The sequence below is a fragment of the Mixophyes fleayi genome, chromosome 3 (assembly GCF_038048845.1).
Source record: "Mixophyes fleayi isolate aMixFle1 chromosome 3, aMixFle1.hap1, whole genome shotgun sequence".
NCBI classification, from domain to species: Eukaryota; Metazoa; Chordata; class Amphibia; order Anura; family Limnodynastidae; genus Mixophyes; species Mixophyes fleayi.
Window position 1 is genome coordinate 59,927,668 of NC_134404.1, and position 19,285 is coordinate 59,946,952.

Below are 19,285 nucleotides of genomic sequence, written 5' to 3' on the forward strand. Positions count from 1 at the left end.
TGCATTAAATTTTTGATTTCGCAGTTTTGCGTTGAAAGCCTTCATTCTGAAGGAACATATAGGAAGTTGATTGATTTTGCAGTTTCGGTTTTCTAAATTTGCATGCAATCTAAAATTATCAACATCATCTTAAACTAGTAGGCATATCTGCTGAAAGATTACAAGCCTAATAATAAATGTGTTTTATTACTATCAAATAAAATGTTAACAAACTTTACTTGTGCGTATGACCTGGTTGTGTGTATGTGTTTGTAGGTGTGTATGTATGCCTGACATAAGCTGAAAGTAAACTGTTGTATATTCTGCAGATACAGAGCTGGATGGATATTGAGATGTCTACCACACAGTATATGGGCATAAATATGCTATTTTAATAGGTTGCTTTTTTGAACCTAAACTTTGTGGACAACACACCATCAGGTCCCAGAACTCACCGACATCAGAACTCAGTGATCCTGATTCATTAAGGCAGGTCTCTGACGATTTTGATCGTATCATGCCCAAAATAACTCTGTGCATGCCCAAAACTGGGAGGTACTTCCATGAACGCAGTTATCTTCCATGCGAGCACAAGGACAATTACTGCAGCCTACAATTTTGTGAATGGGGCAGGGAAGTGAATTTACAGTAAGGGAGTGCCAAACTCAAGTGCACGCAGCCACTTTCGAATCAAGCTCTGAACATCTGAAAGTTATTTGTTTTTCTGCCGTATCTCATGCTCCAGCTATGGGACTAGTCCCGATCAGTAGTGATGACAGTCTCGTATGCATGTTATAACATGTGTTTGCAATCACAAGCAACTGTAAAATGTAAAAAAATAACAAAAAACACTTTTTTTTTTACTGTTTTAACATTAATGCCTTTATTATTATCAGGTCACAATAATGCAAGATTTTTTGTAATTTTCCTGTGCATTGTTTTGCAAGTTTATAATCTACATAGGTATTGGATGCATCCTGCTGTGTCCGGTGTTGTACATCACAGCAGACCTGAACCCGATTTTAAAAACACACGCATCTTGAGTTCCATCGCTTGCAGAATTCGGGGGGACGCAAAGCCTAAATACGTGCGTATTATACTGAACATGATTTGCGCACAGAATACCTGCCTTGATGAATTAGCCCACTGTTTCTAAATTGACAGCAATTTATACATCATACTTGCCAACTCTCCCGGAATATCCGGAGACTCCCGGGAGAGTGTGGCAATCTCCATGATCTGCCCACTTCCTAGCGAAGTGGGCAGAATTCGGTTCAAACAACGTGATTCACAGGGAATCGCGGAGTTTAGCCCCGCCCCCGCTGTAAAATGACGTGTTTTGCATCATTACGTCACAGGGCGTTGCCAAAATGACGCGATTTTCAGAGCCCCGCCCCCTGCACGCCCACTTCCCCCCGGTAGCTACCGGAAGCCAAATCTAAAATGTTGGCAAGTATGTTACACATATAATAGCATTACTTTTATACTACATAGATTTCCACTACTGTTTTGGGCACATAAGCATCCTTTTTCCTATAATCACTGTAGTAAGTGGGAGGTGGTGTATATCAGAGATATTGCTGTTGTTATTGTTGTTATTGCAGCAATGAATGTTTATTTGTATACATATATTTCAGTGTAACTAAGATAAGTATTCCTAAGATTTTAATTCACTATTACCATAAGTAAGAAAGAAAAATAAAGTCTGGTCTATTCCATATATTTGTCACGAAAAAAGAATAAATAAACTAAAATGAAAGAGAACAGTCATATTTGCATCATTGTTTAGTCAGTATTACCTAACAGGTGGAACAAGCACCATATAATCCTGAGAGCAGAGTTAAGCAAGGACATAAATCTTATTTCTAAATCAGGGCTTCATTACTTGACTAGCTTACCTGTTGCATGGACATTTCCTTTATTGTATGCCTACAGATATAAGGTATGATATTATATTCTTTTGTTACTGACTACACAATGTTCCTTTTACTTTTATTTTTTTAGGAAGCTCTTATATCTTCAGTTTATCATTTTTTGTTCTTCCCTTTTTACTCTTACAGCTTAATTTTTTTTTTAAACCAATGTATTTTGACATTTTGAAGAAATAATACCGTTCGTGATATATTTTTTTGCTATCATAGTATATCACATTTTTGTAAACAGTTGTTCTCTTGAAAAAGTTTACGTTCATCTTAAAGTGTTACTGTGTATTCTCGTATTATTTCAATTTTATACATTGAATTGTTGTAAATAATAGCAATAGACTATAAAACAATAACACATTTAAAGCAGCTGTTTTTACTCTGCAAAAATAGGAATGTTTAATTTTCTAGGTATGATTTTTGGGGGGCATATGCACATTTTAATTTTAATATGGTGAGAATTTAAGAGTTTAGTGAAGTAAGTATGAAAAGATAAAGTCTTTTGTATGTTCCATTAGCTATGTGCTAAAGGCATATTCTGTGATACAGTACAACAGCTCTGCTGAATTTGGTCTTTTTAGAGTATTTACATCATCAGATGCTCTGAGCATATCTTGATACAGTTGCATATATATATACATCTCTCTCTCTCTCTCTCTCTCTCTCTCTCTCTTTATATATATATATATATATATATATATATATATATATATATATATAAGCGGACTGATAACGTTTCAAAAAGGTGGAAGAGGTGTGATTTCTATGTGTTCGGCATTTGCTGCAAGTCATGTTGGCAGATACCAAAGTAGCAAAATTGAACAACCACTAGACTGCAACCCATTGCTCAAACACCTTACTATGAAAATAAAATCAACGGGGCCTATTACAGTTGCAGAGTACATGAAAGAACTTTTAACAAATCCCGTAAAGTGTATTATTGATATTGCACCATTGGTTACTTGTGTGCCCTATATTCTGAGGCTGACAGTCGTGCATCCAGTTATGTGACCTAGCTCTGAACAGCTGCAGGACATAGACTGAGATAAGCTGAAAAGTACTACTATCTGGTACGCATATATTCACATAAGTGTGTCCTGGGTGTTTCCTATATACTCTATGGCAACCCTGGGAGTTCAGTCACTGTGATTGCGTTTTAGCTGTATTGTATTTCTACACCCTTTGTGTTTTTTATTGGGTGCTATATTTCAGTACTTATTTTCTGGTTTCTCCTCCACTGGTGATTTTGTTCTTACTGTGGATTTTTGTGTGATCTCAACAATATATCATTATACTACACTATTGTGCGCCTCCTCCTCCATTTTTCTTTTATAGGTTTTATTCCATGCTACACCACTTGGTAAAAAGGATTGGCAGCCACCTGCACATGGGGAGTGTTTACTGAGAAGAACTTAAACTTTGCACTGGACTATTGGTGATCTGCTGCAAGCGCCATCATTTGTATCTTGTATTTTGCAATATATATATATATATATATATATATATATTGATCTGCGCATATCTTAAGACACACATTAGGCTGTAATTTGTAAGTTTAAGCCTATGTTGTAGAAGGTACTGGGGGGCAGGAACGTGTTGGAAATTAATTAAAATGCACTTATCCTGCAAAGTCTAAAATATTAGCTTATTTGTTATTAGGTGGTTAATCTAACAATAAATGCTTTTCTTTATATAATAACATTTAGGTTAGTTTGCGTAATTTATGGGTGCAATGTCACCTTATGTGGTATCTGAGGCAGCAGAATGACCAGGCACACCTTTGTATAAGATTCATACAATCATACAGGGTGCAGTTTTGTATAAAATTCATACAATCGTACAGGGTGCAGTTATCAGGAATGCAGGGTATGTCAGCACTTTTGGGCTATTTGCATTAAATGAGAACTTTAAAAATGTGGTTCAAATTGTACTTTGCAATTGACAAGATTATCTGCCAACATATTATTTTTTTTCCTGCACACTTATATTTGAAAACAAAATTCATACAAAGATCATTGGTACAAAGCATTTAATAACATAATAAAAACACAAAAAATCAGAGATAGGATTGGTACTAAAGACCAATCTTTCAAAATCAAAAATAGTTCCAAAATTTCAATAATCCATATAATACAGATGTTGTTCTTTTCTTTCTCCAGAATGGTTCATAAGCAATATGGGAGACAAAAAAAATGCTTATAAACAAACTTTTCATTTGAATCGCTTGTGCTGTGTTTCTCTTTCAATGCAACATAAGTCCAAAGATCAGTCTGTGATCCCAAGTTGTTTTCTTTTTTATATTCTCTCAAGACGGTATATTAACAACAGAGAAAGACTGATCATTAAGTCCACTATCGCTGCCTAACAATGAGAAAGGAAAAAAGTTGATATCCTACTGAACTTTTAATCGTCCTCATCCTTCTTTTTTGCTGTTATTTTTTTTTTTCAAAGTACTTTTTCTAATGAACCTTTAAAGGTCTACAAAAAGATTAAAACTGTTGGGTTTATTCGAGGGGTCAAATTTTAAACCCTTGGCAAGCAAGGTACATTTGTCCTTGGATAATACATAATTGCCAAGATTATAAATCTTTACTCCCTCTTTATCTCTTTCAGGGAAGGGTTATTTATTTTTTTCACTTGTTTATGCAATCTACTCTTTCTTACCTTATTAACCCCCTCTTTTATTGATATACTTTATTTTCTTATAAAAAAAATCCTGTTGGTTGAGCACCTGATTCCTATTTTTAGTGGTAACTGGGTATCGTGGAGTTTGTTTGTGGTCGTAATTTTTATCCTTCCATTTACACTCATGTGGGTTTTTGTCTTTTTGTGTTTATATCTCTAGCATATTTTCCTTCTTGAAATACATTTTTCTGCCCACTACCTTTTCTCTGTAATCCCCTTACCTTCTCCTAGCATATTATGTTCTTCCTAATTCAACTTGTTATTGTTTGCTATTTTCTTGTCGCCTTTGAATGACTTTTTCTTTATTTATAATAAACTCTTCCTATAGTAAAATGTTCCTTGTCCCTTCTATACTTTTTTGTTTTGTCTCCATAATTGTCCTCTCCTGTTTATTCAATTTATTTATAATTTCATCTTCTAATTATTTGAGATCCTTCAGATTTGAAAATGGAGAAATTAAGAATCTTAAAACATCAATTTCCTTATTGATCCCTGATAGGGTTGTTGTTTTCCTTTCATTTATGATGAATTCCATCAAAGAGAATCAGCAGTGATTAAAAATTTTATACCAATTTTCTATAAATTCTTATGTGTCCATATCAATGTATCAAGGTACATTTGTCCTTGGGTAATACATAATTGCCAAGATTATAAATCTCTACTCCTTCTTTATCTCTTTCAGGAAAGGGTTATTTATTTTTTCCTCTTTTTTATGCAATCTACTCTTTCTTACCTTATTAACCCCCTCTTTTCATTTTCTTTTTTTGTTCTTTTATTGATATACTTTATTTTCTTTAAAAAAATTCCCTGTTGGTTGAGTACCTGATACCTATTGTTAGTGGTAACTGGGTATCGTGGAGTTTGTTTGTGGTCGTAATTTTTATCCTTCCATTTACACTCATGTGGGTTTTTGTCTTTTCCGACACTATACCATTTATCGTCCTTAGGTGTATCACCTTCTCGAAAACTAGTTCTGTTCCTATACCTATCTCATATATACACAGGTGTTGTGTTTATATCTCTAGCATATTTTCCTTCTTGAAATAGCCTTTTTCTGCCCACTACCTTTTCTCTGTAATCCCCTTACCTTCTCCTAGCATACTGTGTTCTTTCTAATTCAACTTGTGACTGTTTTTTATTTTCTGGTCTCCTTTGAATGACTTTTTCTTTATTTATAATAAACTCTTCCTATAGTAAAATCTCCTTTGTCTCTTCTATACTTTTTTGTTTTGTCTCCATAGTTGTCCTCTCCTGTTTATTCAATTTATTTATAATTTCATCTTCTAATTATTTGAGATCCTTCAGATTTGAAAATGGAGAAATTAAGGATCTTAAAACATCAATTTCCTTATTGATCGCTGATAGGGTTTTTTTCCCTTTCATTTATAATGGATTCCATCAAAGAAAATGAGCAGTGATTCGAAATTTTATACCATTTTTCTATAAATTCTTCTGTGTCCATATCAATGTATTCAGCTACTTTTGTTATGGGAACTCTTAGTGCATAATGTTACAGGTGTCAATTAAACACCAGCTGCCGGGATGCAGCGCTACTGCTGCTAGCGTCCGACCGTTGCCTTGGCAACGGTCGGCTGAATTCAGGAAGTGACGTCCCGGTCGCCATGGCGACGGCCGGGATGCCTACAGGAACAAGGTAAGAGTCGCGGCGGTGCCCGCGGCCGCCGTGACTACTAACACTTAGTCAGTGTAGTCTCTGTGGAGTTTTGGGAATGGAAGCCTGACTGAAGAAGGTCCAATAGGTTGAGTAAAGAAAGCGTGTGAGGCGAATGTAGGCAATTCTCTCAAAAACTCTAAAGGTCATGGGAGCTAAGAGATGGGATGGTAATATGATAGAGTTTTGAGAATTGTGTTTTTTTTCTGAATAGGAGATATCACTGTGTGCTTGAATACTTCTCTAGATATACCTGTGGAGAGAAATATTACAGATTTTTCTTAAGGTTGGGATGAGCACAGAAGACAGGGATCAGATGATTTGCGAGGGTATAAGACCAAGAGGACAGGTAGTACAGTAGGAAGATAAAAGAGTAGACACTTTGGGCATGATTCTGAGCGCACCGCAACGTGCATTTGTTTAAAAACGCACGTAAATCGGCTGTGTACAGAAATCGTCAGGGAGCGGATCTGAAGGTATGTACACTGATGAATTCGGGTGTAGGTTTGCTGTGCTCTATTCAACAATAAACTGCAGTTTATGTCCAATACCTAGGTGGATTGTAAATTTCCAAAAGAACGCACAGTAAAAAATATATAGAATTATTGCCACCTGTTAATAATAAAGGCATATATAAAAATAAAAAAATAAATACCTTGAAATACATTTATTAGGATGATCTTAATGTCTACTGAACATAAAATACATTTTTACAGTTGCTTCTGTTTGCAAACACAGGTTTTAGCATGCATATGGGAGTGTCATCACTAGTACTCAGGACTAGCCCTGAAGCTGGATCATGAGATACAGCAGAAAACAAGTAACTTTGATATGCTTAGAGCTTGATTCCGACATGGCTGTGTGTGCTTGAGCTTGGCATGCCCTTATTGTAAATTGACTACAGTCAAATGCCCCTAACCCGTCAAAAATTGTAGGCTGTAGTAAGTGTCCTTTTCACTTGAGAGGACATGGCTGCGTTTACTGGCGTATGGTCTAGTCCTAGGGGTGAATTTATTAGGTTCTGATTTCTGCAAGTCAATGGAAATTGACGACTTTGCATGGAAAATTTAAAGCAGCGATGGCTTGGAAAGGCAAACGTTGGCTTCAAATGTCTGTTGAAGTTCAATAGTGTAATTGTAGGAGTTTTCATTTATGGCAAATTTATTGTGACAGTGACTGAAATAGGAATGAGTAATAGTGTGTGGGTTGGTCTACCAGTTAAATAATGCAGCTTTGTGTATTGTTAAATGCCATCTGTTACTTGTTAAATGTGTGCGGCATTGTAAAGTATTTACACAGGTTGAGTCTATCTTGGAGCTACATACAATTAAATCCCCTATAAATTAGTCACTGTAAACTACATAGCTCCCAAGAACAGCACTTCTTTATTATACACTTCAATATTCAACTCAAAATACACTTCCTCATCTCCTCGTAGGTCTATCTGTGACCTGCATCTCACCTAATCTCTGATAACTTCCCTTCTCTCCCAACTTCAGAACTTCTCCCATGCTGTTACCCACTTACAGAATTTCCTACCATGCCCCATCCTTCAATTCTTTAAATGCTCTATGAAATACAACCTCTTCCATCTGTTTTGTTGCGACAGATGAAAAATAACAAATTACAAGACATGAAAAATTACAAAGATTCAACTTTATATACCTTAGAAAGGAATTAAGATATTTGGCATTATGGGCCTTTTATAGTCAGACATAGGTTCAAAACAAGAGCAGAAAACGAACTTTTCCATAATGTGCATGCGCATCAAAAAGGAGACTGAGACATATCTCCTTATTGCACCTCTATACAGATAGACAGAACAAAGAAGCAAAAGGGTGGGCTAGCATAGCCCGAGTACTGTAAGAGCATGTTTATGGTCCCTGCATACTATGGAGAGTGGGAAGCAGCCGCAGATAAGCCTCTTAGGAGGCATATCTATTGTGACTGATTCCCTCTTGTGCAAGATGCATGCTGATGATGACCATGATGGATGTTTGACACAAAGTCAAAGACACAAAGTCAGATGTAAGCCAGCTGTGTGCATATGAATGCAGGTAGATGGAAGTCATATATAAACCAGGTTTGGTATACAAGACTGTGGGGAGAATTCAATTGGACACGTTACTTTAAAAAGTAACGAGACCTGCAAACTACTTACCATTATTACGGTAATAGTGCGCGTAAATACCGTTGTTACGGTAGTTTAAATGCCGGCTTTTTGCTCGCAGCTCCCTTAATACTGGTAATACGTTTAACGTGACGGTACTTTGTGGGGATTTGAATTCCCCCCTGTATGTCATATAGAAGTCAGGTAAGCAGGGTTTTTTACACAAGATTGTAGATTAAGTAGAAGTCACCCTGGAGTTCCATGTAGCAAGGGGAATCCACAACATTTACACATTAAGCATAATAGGAAGTGACTATTTACAAATCCAGGCAGGAAATAGGAAATAAGATGGTGACCAGGGCAAGGTAGCATTAACTATCTTGGATGAGGCAAGGTGGTGGCTTCTGGTGGTTGGAAGTAGAAATTGTCAGGACAAATTATATAAACAGCATAATTTCCTTTTTTTGGCCCTCCACTCCTGGAGGTCTTGAATGGGAGGTCCAAGCAGCAAGTATAGAGAGTGTAATGTTATGATTCTTGTCCACACAGACCTGTCCTCTTTACAAGAAGAGAGGCAAGATCCGGGAGAGTAGTGCACTCTCCCAAGAGTCCAAGAGGGATTCCCTGAACTTCCTGACTTTCACAGACATTCCAGAAGAGTAGGCAGTTATGACTATTCAACAGCCAGCAACATTGCATGCAATCAATCACAGACTCCACTGATTATGGGGTAAATTAGATTTACTTGGTTCCAGTGCAATGAGCTCAAACAAAATATTTTTTTTTATCCTGGGTATTGTGGGTGTAAACTTATTTTCTCTATGTAAAACTGATGATCTCTGTGATTAACAATTTGAGAATGAATAAACGCAAATATGTTTTATTCCAAAAGGCTTTAATTTGTTTACTTTATTTTATCAAGTAGTTTAATAAAAGAACTGAATCTAACTTTGGTACTAAAATAGAAATAAAGCCTTCATACTAGGCTGCAGAGTTTCCTCGGGGTGAATGTCCTCAGCTGTAAAATTCTAGCTTTCTGTCTGCATATTGCCAATGTAGATCACAAACCTGCTGTAATGACCACGGTGTGAAAGAACTGTGGTGTGGGAGAAGTGAATATAAAACAGCACTCCACATGACTGGATTACATGTGATCAGTTATGAAACAAGGCAAAAATGTCTGTCAAAGATCTCTTTGGCATACAGTAGTAAGACATTGATCCACCACATCCAGGGCGTGATTCATGCTCAGACATACATCCATTTGGTAGAGTATCTTGTGTGAAATAGCTCAGAAATGGACATTACACCATTGAACATAAATGCATGCAATTCATATCTGAACACAAGTGACAGTTGAGAGGCAGAACAGGGGAGAGAAGGGGAGACTAACGTAGACAATGCACAGTAAGGGCATTCTGATGCAGATGTGGCCAATTCAAATGCTTGGTTTTTTGAAAGTACGCTTGTTTACAGCCGTATCATTTGCACCCACTACCGGTCAGGTGTAAATGTCAACTGATAGTGATGACTGACAAGTCATAGGGCTAGATTTACTAAGCTGCGGGTTTGAAAAAGTGGGGATGTTGCCTAGAGCAACCAATCAGATTCTAGCTGTCATTTTGTAGAAAGCACTAAATAAATGAAAGCTAGAATCTGATTGGTTGCTATAGGCAACATCCCCACTTTTTCAAACCCGCAGCTTAGTAAATCTAGCCCATAGACTTTGAATAAAAACATACATGTATACGTGCCACTAGCTAGCAGAGAACGTCTATATGCAAATAAATCAAGGCTATAAAAACTCATTGTATGTACAGTAGGCGTTGCAAGCATATTTATCTATGTATTTAATGTAAAAAATAAATATTTTTTGAAAACAAATATTTCTATAAATGATTATACTGTTAAGAGTTTTATTTTATTTTCCATTTTTTTTAATGCTTTCTGACCTGGCCATTTATTTTACTTACGCATATGTGTTTACTGCATACTGATGTGTGTCTACATTTGTCAAGTACAGTAGTTACACCCAGATTCAAATCGAAATGTATCTTTCAATATGGTCGGAACTACACTCAAGTTCTGTGCTTTTCTTTAAACCACAACTTGTGTGCAAGTTGTGTTCAGAGTTGAATCAGGCCCCCAGTGTCTACATAGTAGTTTTTGCTTCCTCTGGTTATCCCTATTAACTTTTATCAGATAGGATCCTAGCAGCTTTCTATTGTTCAGAGCATTTTAGAAGGATCAATAAATTATCTCTAAGCAGCATGAAACTGAATTTGGTCCATAGAAAACTCACATTCAGTATAATATATATATATATATATATATTTTAATAGCAGAGCCGATCACGCTCTATCAACCCTTAGCCATTTCTAACAACCCACTGATAACCCACAGCAAAAAAACAGCACCAATTTCAGTTAAAGTAGTCACTGATCACTTATTTGGAAATCTCCTACTAAATTTAGATAACATACTACGTCTACTACTATTGCTAATAATTGTATTAAAAGTCTGTGGAGATTACCGCAATTCATTATAAGCTTGTAAAGACACCCCAAAATACAACTAAATAAGATATGTTTGTTTTTTTAAATTAAGTCAAGAGGGGTATATTTACTGTGGTACAGAAAAATAATACTGTTGAAATCATTGTTTTTTGTTGATTTCCTTGAGGATCGGTGACAAATAAAATTGCTAAAGATACAACAATTGGGAAGAAAGGAAGATTGTTGTAGCCTAAATGCATTAACATATACTATTTTGGTGTGTGAATTTTGGGGCTTATTTAGAAGTGGACCCTCTGAATATAAGTAGGAAAAGACGCACATAAAAAAGCATATTTACATGGATATGTTGAGTTGGACACATCTCAAGATGCATTCGGCTCAAAAACATTAGTAATTTTGACAGACATACGTCAGATGTATCTATATCCAACTGTACTGATTGTATACAGATGCAGCTAGCATACATTTCTGAGTGTTTAGAATTTAGAATGTTTGCTGTATTTTTCAAAAAAAATAAAACAGCTCACAGTAACTACACTATTCTATCTTCTGTATGTGTACTACAGCTTTATCACCAACAACTAACTCTTGAAGACATGCTTTTTCGCTTATATTATTAATACTTATAGTATTACCATTTATGCTACTGCTAGGTATCTTCCTGGGTATTATAATTAATGTGGTTAATGATTATTACTGGGTATTAGTACTGCTGGACATGAAAATACTGCTTGGGCAGAAGTGACACTTAGCTGTCCATATACATGGAACTCTGCCTGCAGGTGCTGAGGCTTTGTGGTTGGGATAGTGCTGTACAGGACCTGGGGTCCATAGATGGTGGATAAGGGAGTGGAGTAGAAGTAAGTCAGCTAATGGTATGGACTGCTAATGGATGAATGCAATGTATAAGGTTTAATGGTATTGGAAGGACTAAGAGTATAGTTTGACTTGGATGTAGTTATAGATATCTCTGTGTCGGAGAGTATGTGGCAACAGGAACAGGATACCTAACAAATGGACAGAATGTAGAGTGCAAAAGATAGAAATGTAGTTATAGATATATGTAAAGTTTTAGACAGTGGTGAAGATGTAGAAGACCTAGGAACAGGTGGATACACAGGGCCTGATCAACCACTAGGCTGACCAGGCTGCAGCCTGGGGCACTGGGTCCTGGGGGGCGCTGCCCTGTGGGTATTTTTTTTAAAAAAAAAAAAAAAACTTTATTTTTTTTAATTTTTTTTTTTTTTCTTCATTCATTTTTTTATTCGGGGTGGGGGGGGTCGCCGCGGGGGGGGTGGAGGGCTCGACAATCAAAAGCAATGGTGGTCAGTGGTTAGCAACACACAGCCAATCGCCAGGCTGCCTGTTGCTGTGCAGCAGACAGGAAGCAGGACGTCTTCACTTCCTATCTGCTGATCTGAGGAGAGGAGCAATGCTGGCACAACTACAGGTAATTGAAGGGGGGAACTGCCCTGCATATCTATAGGGAGGGGGGGGAACTGCCCTGCATATCTATAGGGAGGGGGGGGGAACTGCCCTGCATATCTATAGGGAGGGGGGGGGACTGCCCTGCATATCTATAGGGAGGGGGGGGGAACTGCCCTGCATATCTATAGGGAGGGGGGGAACTGCCCTGCATATCTATAGGGAGGGGGGGGGAACTGCCCTGCATATCTATAGGGAGGGGGGGGGAACTGCCCTGCATATCTATAGGGAGGGGGGGAACTGCCCTGCATATCTATAGGGAGGGGGGGGAACTGCCCTGCATATCTATAGGGAGGGGGGGAACTGCCCTGCATATCTATAGGGAGGGGGGGGAACTGCCCTGCATATCTATAGGGAGGGGGGGGGAACTGCCCTGCATATCTATAGGGAGGGGGGGAACTGCCCTGCATATCTATAGGGAGGGAGAGGGGGGACTGTCATGCATATGTATAGGGAGGGAGAGGGGGACTGTCATACAAATCTATAGGGTGGGAGGGGGGGGGGCTGCCATGAAAATCTATAGGGAGGAAGAGAGGTTGATATGTATGAAGGAGGGCAGAGGAGGGGGGCTGATATATGTGACTGGGGGAGTTTTGATGTGACGGGGGGGATAGCTAGCTAGCAGAGTGGAGGTAAGGAAAATAGCTGCAAGGGGGATGGATGCAGGATGGGAGGTAAAGAAAATGGCTGCAGCAGGGGTTAAGGAAAATGGCTGTGGGGGGGGTTGTGGTTAAGGAAAATGGCTGCAGGGGGTATTTAAAAAATACAGCAGCTTTGGGGGGCAGAATCTCATGATTGTGTGGTGGTCACATGGGTGGTCTCAGCAATCACTAGAATACTAAATATTAGTGAGATGGGGCTGGTAGAGGTTTGTATTTGATTGACAACAAATATTCAGATATTGCTTATATATGCCTGTCCAATGGGGTACTTTTAGCTGGCCATAATGAAGTGTTTTGTTTTAACTAAAGGGCCTAATCATTCAGGGTTTGCATTATAATACATTTTTGCATTTTCAAAACAGGATGCCAACTTTCCAGAAGCCAGCGAGAGGATAACAAAGTTGCAAGAGAGAAGAGCAAGAACAGGTAAGAGACAATGGCACAATCTGTCTAAATTTGAATGCTGGAGAATACACCTGAACATTCATATTCAGGAGTGTTCCTATACACCTATATATTCGGAGGAGGGGGAGGGGGGGGGGCGCTGCGGCCGTATTAGCCTAGGGCGGCCAGAACCCTTAATCAGGCCCTGTGGATACATGTCGAGAAGGAAGTTAATGTTAAATAGAAAGAAAAATTAATTAAGGAAATCAGCAATTACAGCAGCAATATATAATGAAGGTATTTATAGATCAATAAATTACTAAAGAAGCTAACAATAAAATAAAAATTGGATCATAGAGATTAGAAGATAATAACATATTATAAAACAAAATAAAATATACTAAATAAAGCAATAAAACTATATGTGCCATTGGTGTGTGGAATCCTCAATAGTTGTTAGGACTCTGTCCTCAGGCCTGCAATACCTCTGTGCTTATAATGCAAAAGGAGAGAAAAAAAGTAATGACCTAAACAAGCACTCCAGGTACATGCAAATATGGATTAAAACATATAGTTTTTATTGGTATGCATTAAAAATGGTACGTATTGATATACCACACTAATAAAAAAGCTAAATATAAAAAGAAGAATATAGTGTTGAGAAATATAGAGTTAAAAATGAATGTTTCAAAAAGAAAGGACACTGATATGGGATCTATGAAGGAAATGTACACAACACGGATAATCAGTATATATCAATTGGAATGGTGGACAATGTATGCAGTCTGCATGATAACAGTGTGTCACTTGTCTAACATTTGATATTGCGTGTTGTGTTCAGTGTAAACTATAGATGGCAATCTTGCCTAATTTGTTCCTCAATAGATCCAGTAATGAGTTAACTTTCAAAATGCCATATATTTAAATACATGCTAGAAATTCTAAAGCGCAAATCCTATGTGGTATACCAGGGAATTGCCAAGTATATGGTGGCTAGGATTCTTATGCATATGCGCCTGCTTGAGCTATGCCTCTAGATGTTAGTCAGTGACTCGTGTATAACGGGTATTCCCTATTATGTTGGTCTCCTCACAGAGGCAATGACTCGCTACTGCTATTTCCCCATATAATCTTTCAATAGTATATTGTAGTGGGATGACAGATATCTAGACGCTAACATGTGTTTATTGAGGGAGTCTCATTATCAGTTGGAAGGTTTACACCAACGGCTCCACCCACTTCCGGGTCTGACGTCACTCTACGTGACGTTACCCCGACGTACGTTTTGCTATTGCTTAGTCATGTGCTGCAAGGGGTGCTGCTGTCATACTCGATCATTTTCTCCTCACCTGCATGAATTAATCACACATCCCTGTCTAATCACCTGCACCTGCATCACTGACTATTTATTCCTGCCCCTCACCATGCATCTTCCTGGTCATTAATAGTCTTCTCTGAATAGTATTCTACTATGTTCCAGCAATTCTGATCCAATGTTCCATTGCCTTGGATACCCTGCCTGTTCTGTTTCCATGTGCCCTTGGACCTGACTGTTTATAAGCTCACAGTTTGTTTGCATTTCCCAGAGTTAAGCTTATCTGTGTCTATGTTTTTCAGTATTTTGACTTCCTCAGTTTACCTGCTATACAGCCACACCCCGATTTTTGTTTGTTTATAACCTGCGTTATCTGGACTGTTTTTGTTTTATAAAACAGTTTATATTTTACCATACTTGTGACTGTTAGAATAGGGGAGCACTACGCTCCATCTCCATTAGTGCCTGATTCCCCGCATTGCACCCGATATGTGCTACTGCGCCTGCGCCACAATAAGAAGCCGGAAGTTTGGCTTCACGACACATTTTCATCTGAACCTGATAAAGGTCGGATGCATCTTTACCAGCTGCATTCAATACTAGTATTTAAGTCCCTAAGAGACCTGTAAAGTGACCCGGAGGCTCCCTAAACAATAATAGGAGATTCTGCCCATAACAAGTTCCTGTACGGATACAAGTGTGCATATAAGATACCTGCCTGCAACTGTATATACTGCATAAGACTGTACAGAACAACAGCAATCAATTTTAAGCAAAGTATACCAACTGTGAATACCTGCATCAAGTGTTGGTACTAGAGATGGGTGGGCTCGGTTCCCCAAGATCTGAACCCACCCGAACTTTGCCTATCCGAATACCGAGCCGGTACTCTCCCGCCCGTTCGGAATCAAAATCGCGCCGAAAACGTCATTGTGACGTCGTCGGATCTCGGGGCTTGGTTCTCGCAATATTTGAAATGCATAAATACCCGCCTCCACAGCAATCCATCGCCATTTGACAGAGGGAGAGAGCAGGGTTAGGTCACAGGCTGTATTAGAGCAGGGACAGAGCAATAATTGTACACCTTATTCTTTCTATTATTATTTCAATTATATTCTATTCAATTCTATTATCATTACCAATTCTACTAGAAATTGTTAGAGCAGGAAGAGGGGAGGATAGAGGAGGCATTTTTTTTCAATATTTTGAAAAATATTCCCCCGTGTGAAACACTAATTTTTCTGGCTGGCAAAAGTCATATTTAGCAGCAGTATTTATACAATATTTTGCACTACAAGTGTTTTGGGCTCATTAAAATGGATTCAAAGCAGTCCACATATAAGCAGAATCAGCAAGCAGGTGCTGGCCACAGTCCTGATGGTAGTGTTCCCAGTACCTCATCTGGTAAAGCATATGTAAAAGTACATAGTCTTTTTAAATCAGGAAAAAAAACACACACCAAAAGGATGACACTTTGGAATTAGAAGAGGATGAGGGTGAGATTTGGGTAGCCGGCGAGGGCGCTGATGAGGATGCGGTTGATTGAGTAAGTCCTGCACCAGTGGCAGCAGTGTGGCACCAGTGGCAGCAGTTCTGGCCCCAATTTGCACTTTCCAAACACAAGCAGGGATGAAGCAGGTGGCAGACCACAATGTGGACAAGTGGAAGTGGCCAAACTAAAGACTATATGACTGTGACAGCCCACTGGGTTGGTCATTCACCTTCACCAGCAGGAACAGCAGCAGCATTTACCACTACGTAACATTTGTCACAGGCAGGCCACTCTTTGTATCACCAGCTTCATTAACAGACATACAGCTAACAATTTGTTACGCAAACTAAGAGATGTGATTAATACATGGCTTATACCACTTGGACTCTCCCCAGGATATGTCATTTCTGATAACACCAACAATATAGTGCGAGCATTAAAGCTGGGTGATTTCCAACACATTCCCTGTTTTGCTCACACCATCAACTTGGTGATGCAGAGCTTCCTACGAAATAACCGTGAGGTGCAGGAGATGCTTTCGGTGGCCAGTAAAATTTCAGGCCATTTCAGACATTCAGCCACAGCATGTAGGAGATTACAGCAGCTCCAAGAGCAGTTTAACTTGCCCTGCCACCAACTTAAGCAAGAGGTGGTAACTAGGTGGAATTCCATCCTGTACATGCTTCAGAGGATGGAGGAACAGCGCAAAGCCATATTTCACTCTTGCACATTGGGGAATCCTTTCAGTGCTGTGCAAGGTGCTGAAACCATTTGAGGCTGTGACGTGTGAGGTGAGTGCAGACTCTGCTAGTTTGAGCCAAGTCATTCCTTTAATTAGACTATTGGAAAAGCAGCTTGAGAAACTGAAGGAGAAGTAAATGAGCGAGATGTGAACTTTTGCAAGGAGCTATTGCTCAGCAAGTTGGCCGCTGAACTGGGCATCGGCTTGATGACGTGTCCTCCTTCACTTTCTCAAGCTGCTGCTGCTCGTAAAAAATTTAATTTCCCAAAAAGAAGCAGGGAAGACGCAGGGGGCAGACCAGAACAATTTAACATTCTCGGCTGGTTTGAAGGATTTAAAAAAAATATTGTGACCTTGCCCATAACTCCAACCAATCCTACTATTAACATGCAAAGGATGGTGCAGGGCCTAGCAGGGATTAAACTGTATTTTTCCTAATTTTCACTAATAATGTTTGGGTGTAATATACACCCAAAGACGAGTGCTCAATTGCTAAGAGTCATTGATGAAGAGGAAGAGGAAGACAAGCAGGCTTGTCTGTAGAATTTGCAGGCAAATTCTACTGCATTGTATAGGAAACACCCAAAGAGAAGAGCTACATATCTCCATTGCTAATTGTAATTGCTGAAATAGAAATAATAGGGCTGACAGTCTTGGTCTAAATCTGCAGTTACATTTTATTGTACCATAGCTCACTCAGAAACGGGAGAGGTGGCATGGTTTAGTGATAATGTTCCTCAAACAAAACTAATTCATCCCACCATCATAGAAGTCTGTGTAGTATGATGTTTATGCCGATAATGGTCTTCCAAATGGAATTAATAGTGGATTTTAGGGCAGAGCTGTCATGATTTTTGGCCAATTCTTTTCAAGCAGAGCAAATATCAAAATGTTGTGCGGACTCATCTGCATCACCACTGGGTGTCTTGGGAAAGCAATTTTGTTTACAACAAACATTTGTCAGAAAAACTGAAGGAGAAGACGTCCAAACAAGATGTTGATAGCTCTTGGATCCTTGCGAAGAAAATTAAGTATTTAATCTACAATTACAATATAGTTAGCACATTTACTTTGTTTTATGTCACACGTTAAATTTCTGTAGCTCCTTGTCAAAATGTATCATTAAGGCAATCACTTGACTCAAGCTAACCATGTTTGCACTCTCTTCACAGATGACTACTTCGCTGGACTAAAGTACATTCCCCTCAAATGCTAGTCTTCTTGCAGCTGCTGCATTCTCCTACATGCTATTGTAGAAACCAGAAATTGACCCTAAATTTTTCCGGACAAAAGAACAGCATCTCCTGCATGTTAATTTTTAAAAGTTCTGTAACACCAAGTTGATTGTGTGTGCAAAACAGGAAATGTGATGGAATTCAACCCCGCTGTAATGCTTGAACAATATTGGGGTCGCAATCAAAAATGACATATCCTCACGAGAGTCCAAGCAGGAATAGCCATCTTTCAATGACATCCCTTACCTTTTGTAACAGATTGTCAGCTGTATGCCTCTTAGTGAAGCTGCTGATACACAGAGTAGCCTACTTCTGAAAAATGTGACGTACTTGGGTACATGCTGCTGCTGTCCCTGCTGGTGAAGGCGAATGACCCACCCAGTGGGATGTCACAGTCATATAATCTTTACTTTACCCAGTTCCGCTTGCCCACATATCTGTGGTTAAGTGTACAGTGGGTAGAATGCCATTTTGTAGCCCAATAATTAAATTTTTAGGAACCTTCAGGTACAGGTGGATAATAGCTTTTCTAGTAAAATGATGTAATGATGATATTTGCTAACAGGGACAGAACACCTCAATTAAATGTCTTAAACCAACTGTATTAATAGTGGACATTGGACGCAGATATAATACTAGCTTAGTACCCAGGGCATCTGTGATCCGCTTTGCGACTGGGTGACAGGTTTCATACTTGCTTCCTCTTGCAAAGGATTGTTTAACTGTAAATTGTTGGTTCTGGGGATATTGCTGCTGAAGGTGTTGGGGGTGTAGATTGCAGGTGCTGGGATGTAGATGAGAGAAGGGAGGTAGATGATGCTGGACTGCTTGTTGTTATTTTTTTAACCTAAGTTTCTGATTTTCCCAATAGCTTTCCAAGAACTCGCTGAAAAATGATGTAACATGGATGAGGATCCTAGATGGTTAAGGTCCCTACTTCTACTGAGAGTTGCTTTAAAAAACGGTAGAAATGGCTAGACAACTGTTGTCAGGATTTGTGTAAAAATAATTCGACACTTAAGAGGTAGATTTTTGGTCTTCTGCCCAGGCATGACAATGGCCTTTTTCTTATCACTGGCAAGAACT

At 38.7% G+C, this 19,285-nt stretch overlaps 1 protein-coding gene across 2 annotated transcripts in view; it reads left to right on the forward strand.

Moving 5' to 3' along the window:
• Window positions 1-1,869: 1,869 nt before the first annotated feature.
• LOC142143593 (alpha-1,4-N-acetylglucosaminyltransferase-like) overlaps window positions 1,870-19,285 on the forward strand; it is a 70,899-nt gene continuing 53,483 nt past the window's right edge. The window contains exon 1 of one of the 2 annotated variants that reach the window (XM_075201559.1): window positions 1,870-1,921. Coding sequence is in view for 1 of the 2 variants with exons in the window: in XM_075201557.1 (XP_075057658.1) it covers window positions 19,120-19,128 (9 nt within the window). In the remaining variant the exon portion in view is untranslated. Of the gene's footprint in view, window positions 1,922-19,099; window positions 19,129-19,285 lie in introns of those variants that run through there. The other variant, XM_075201557.1, reaches the window with a different exon arrangement.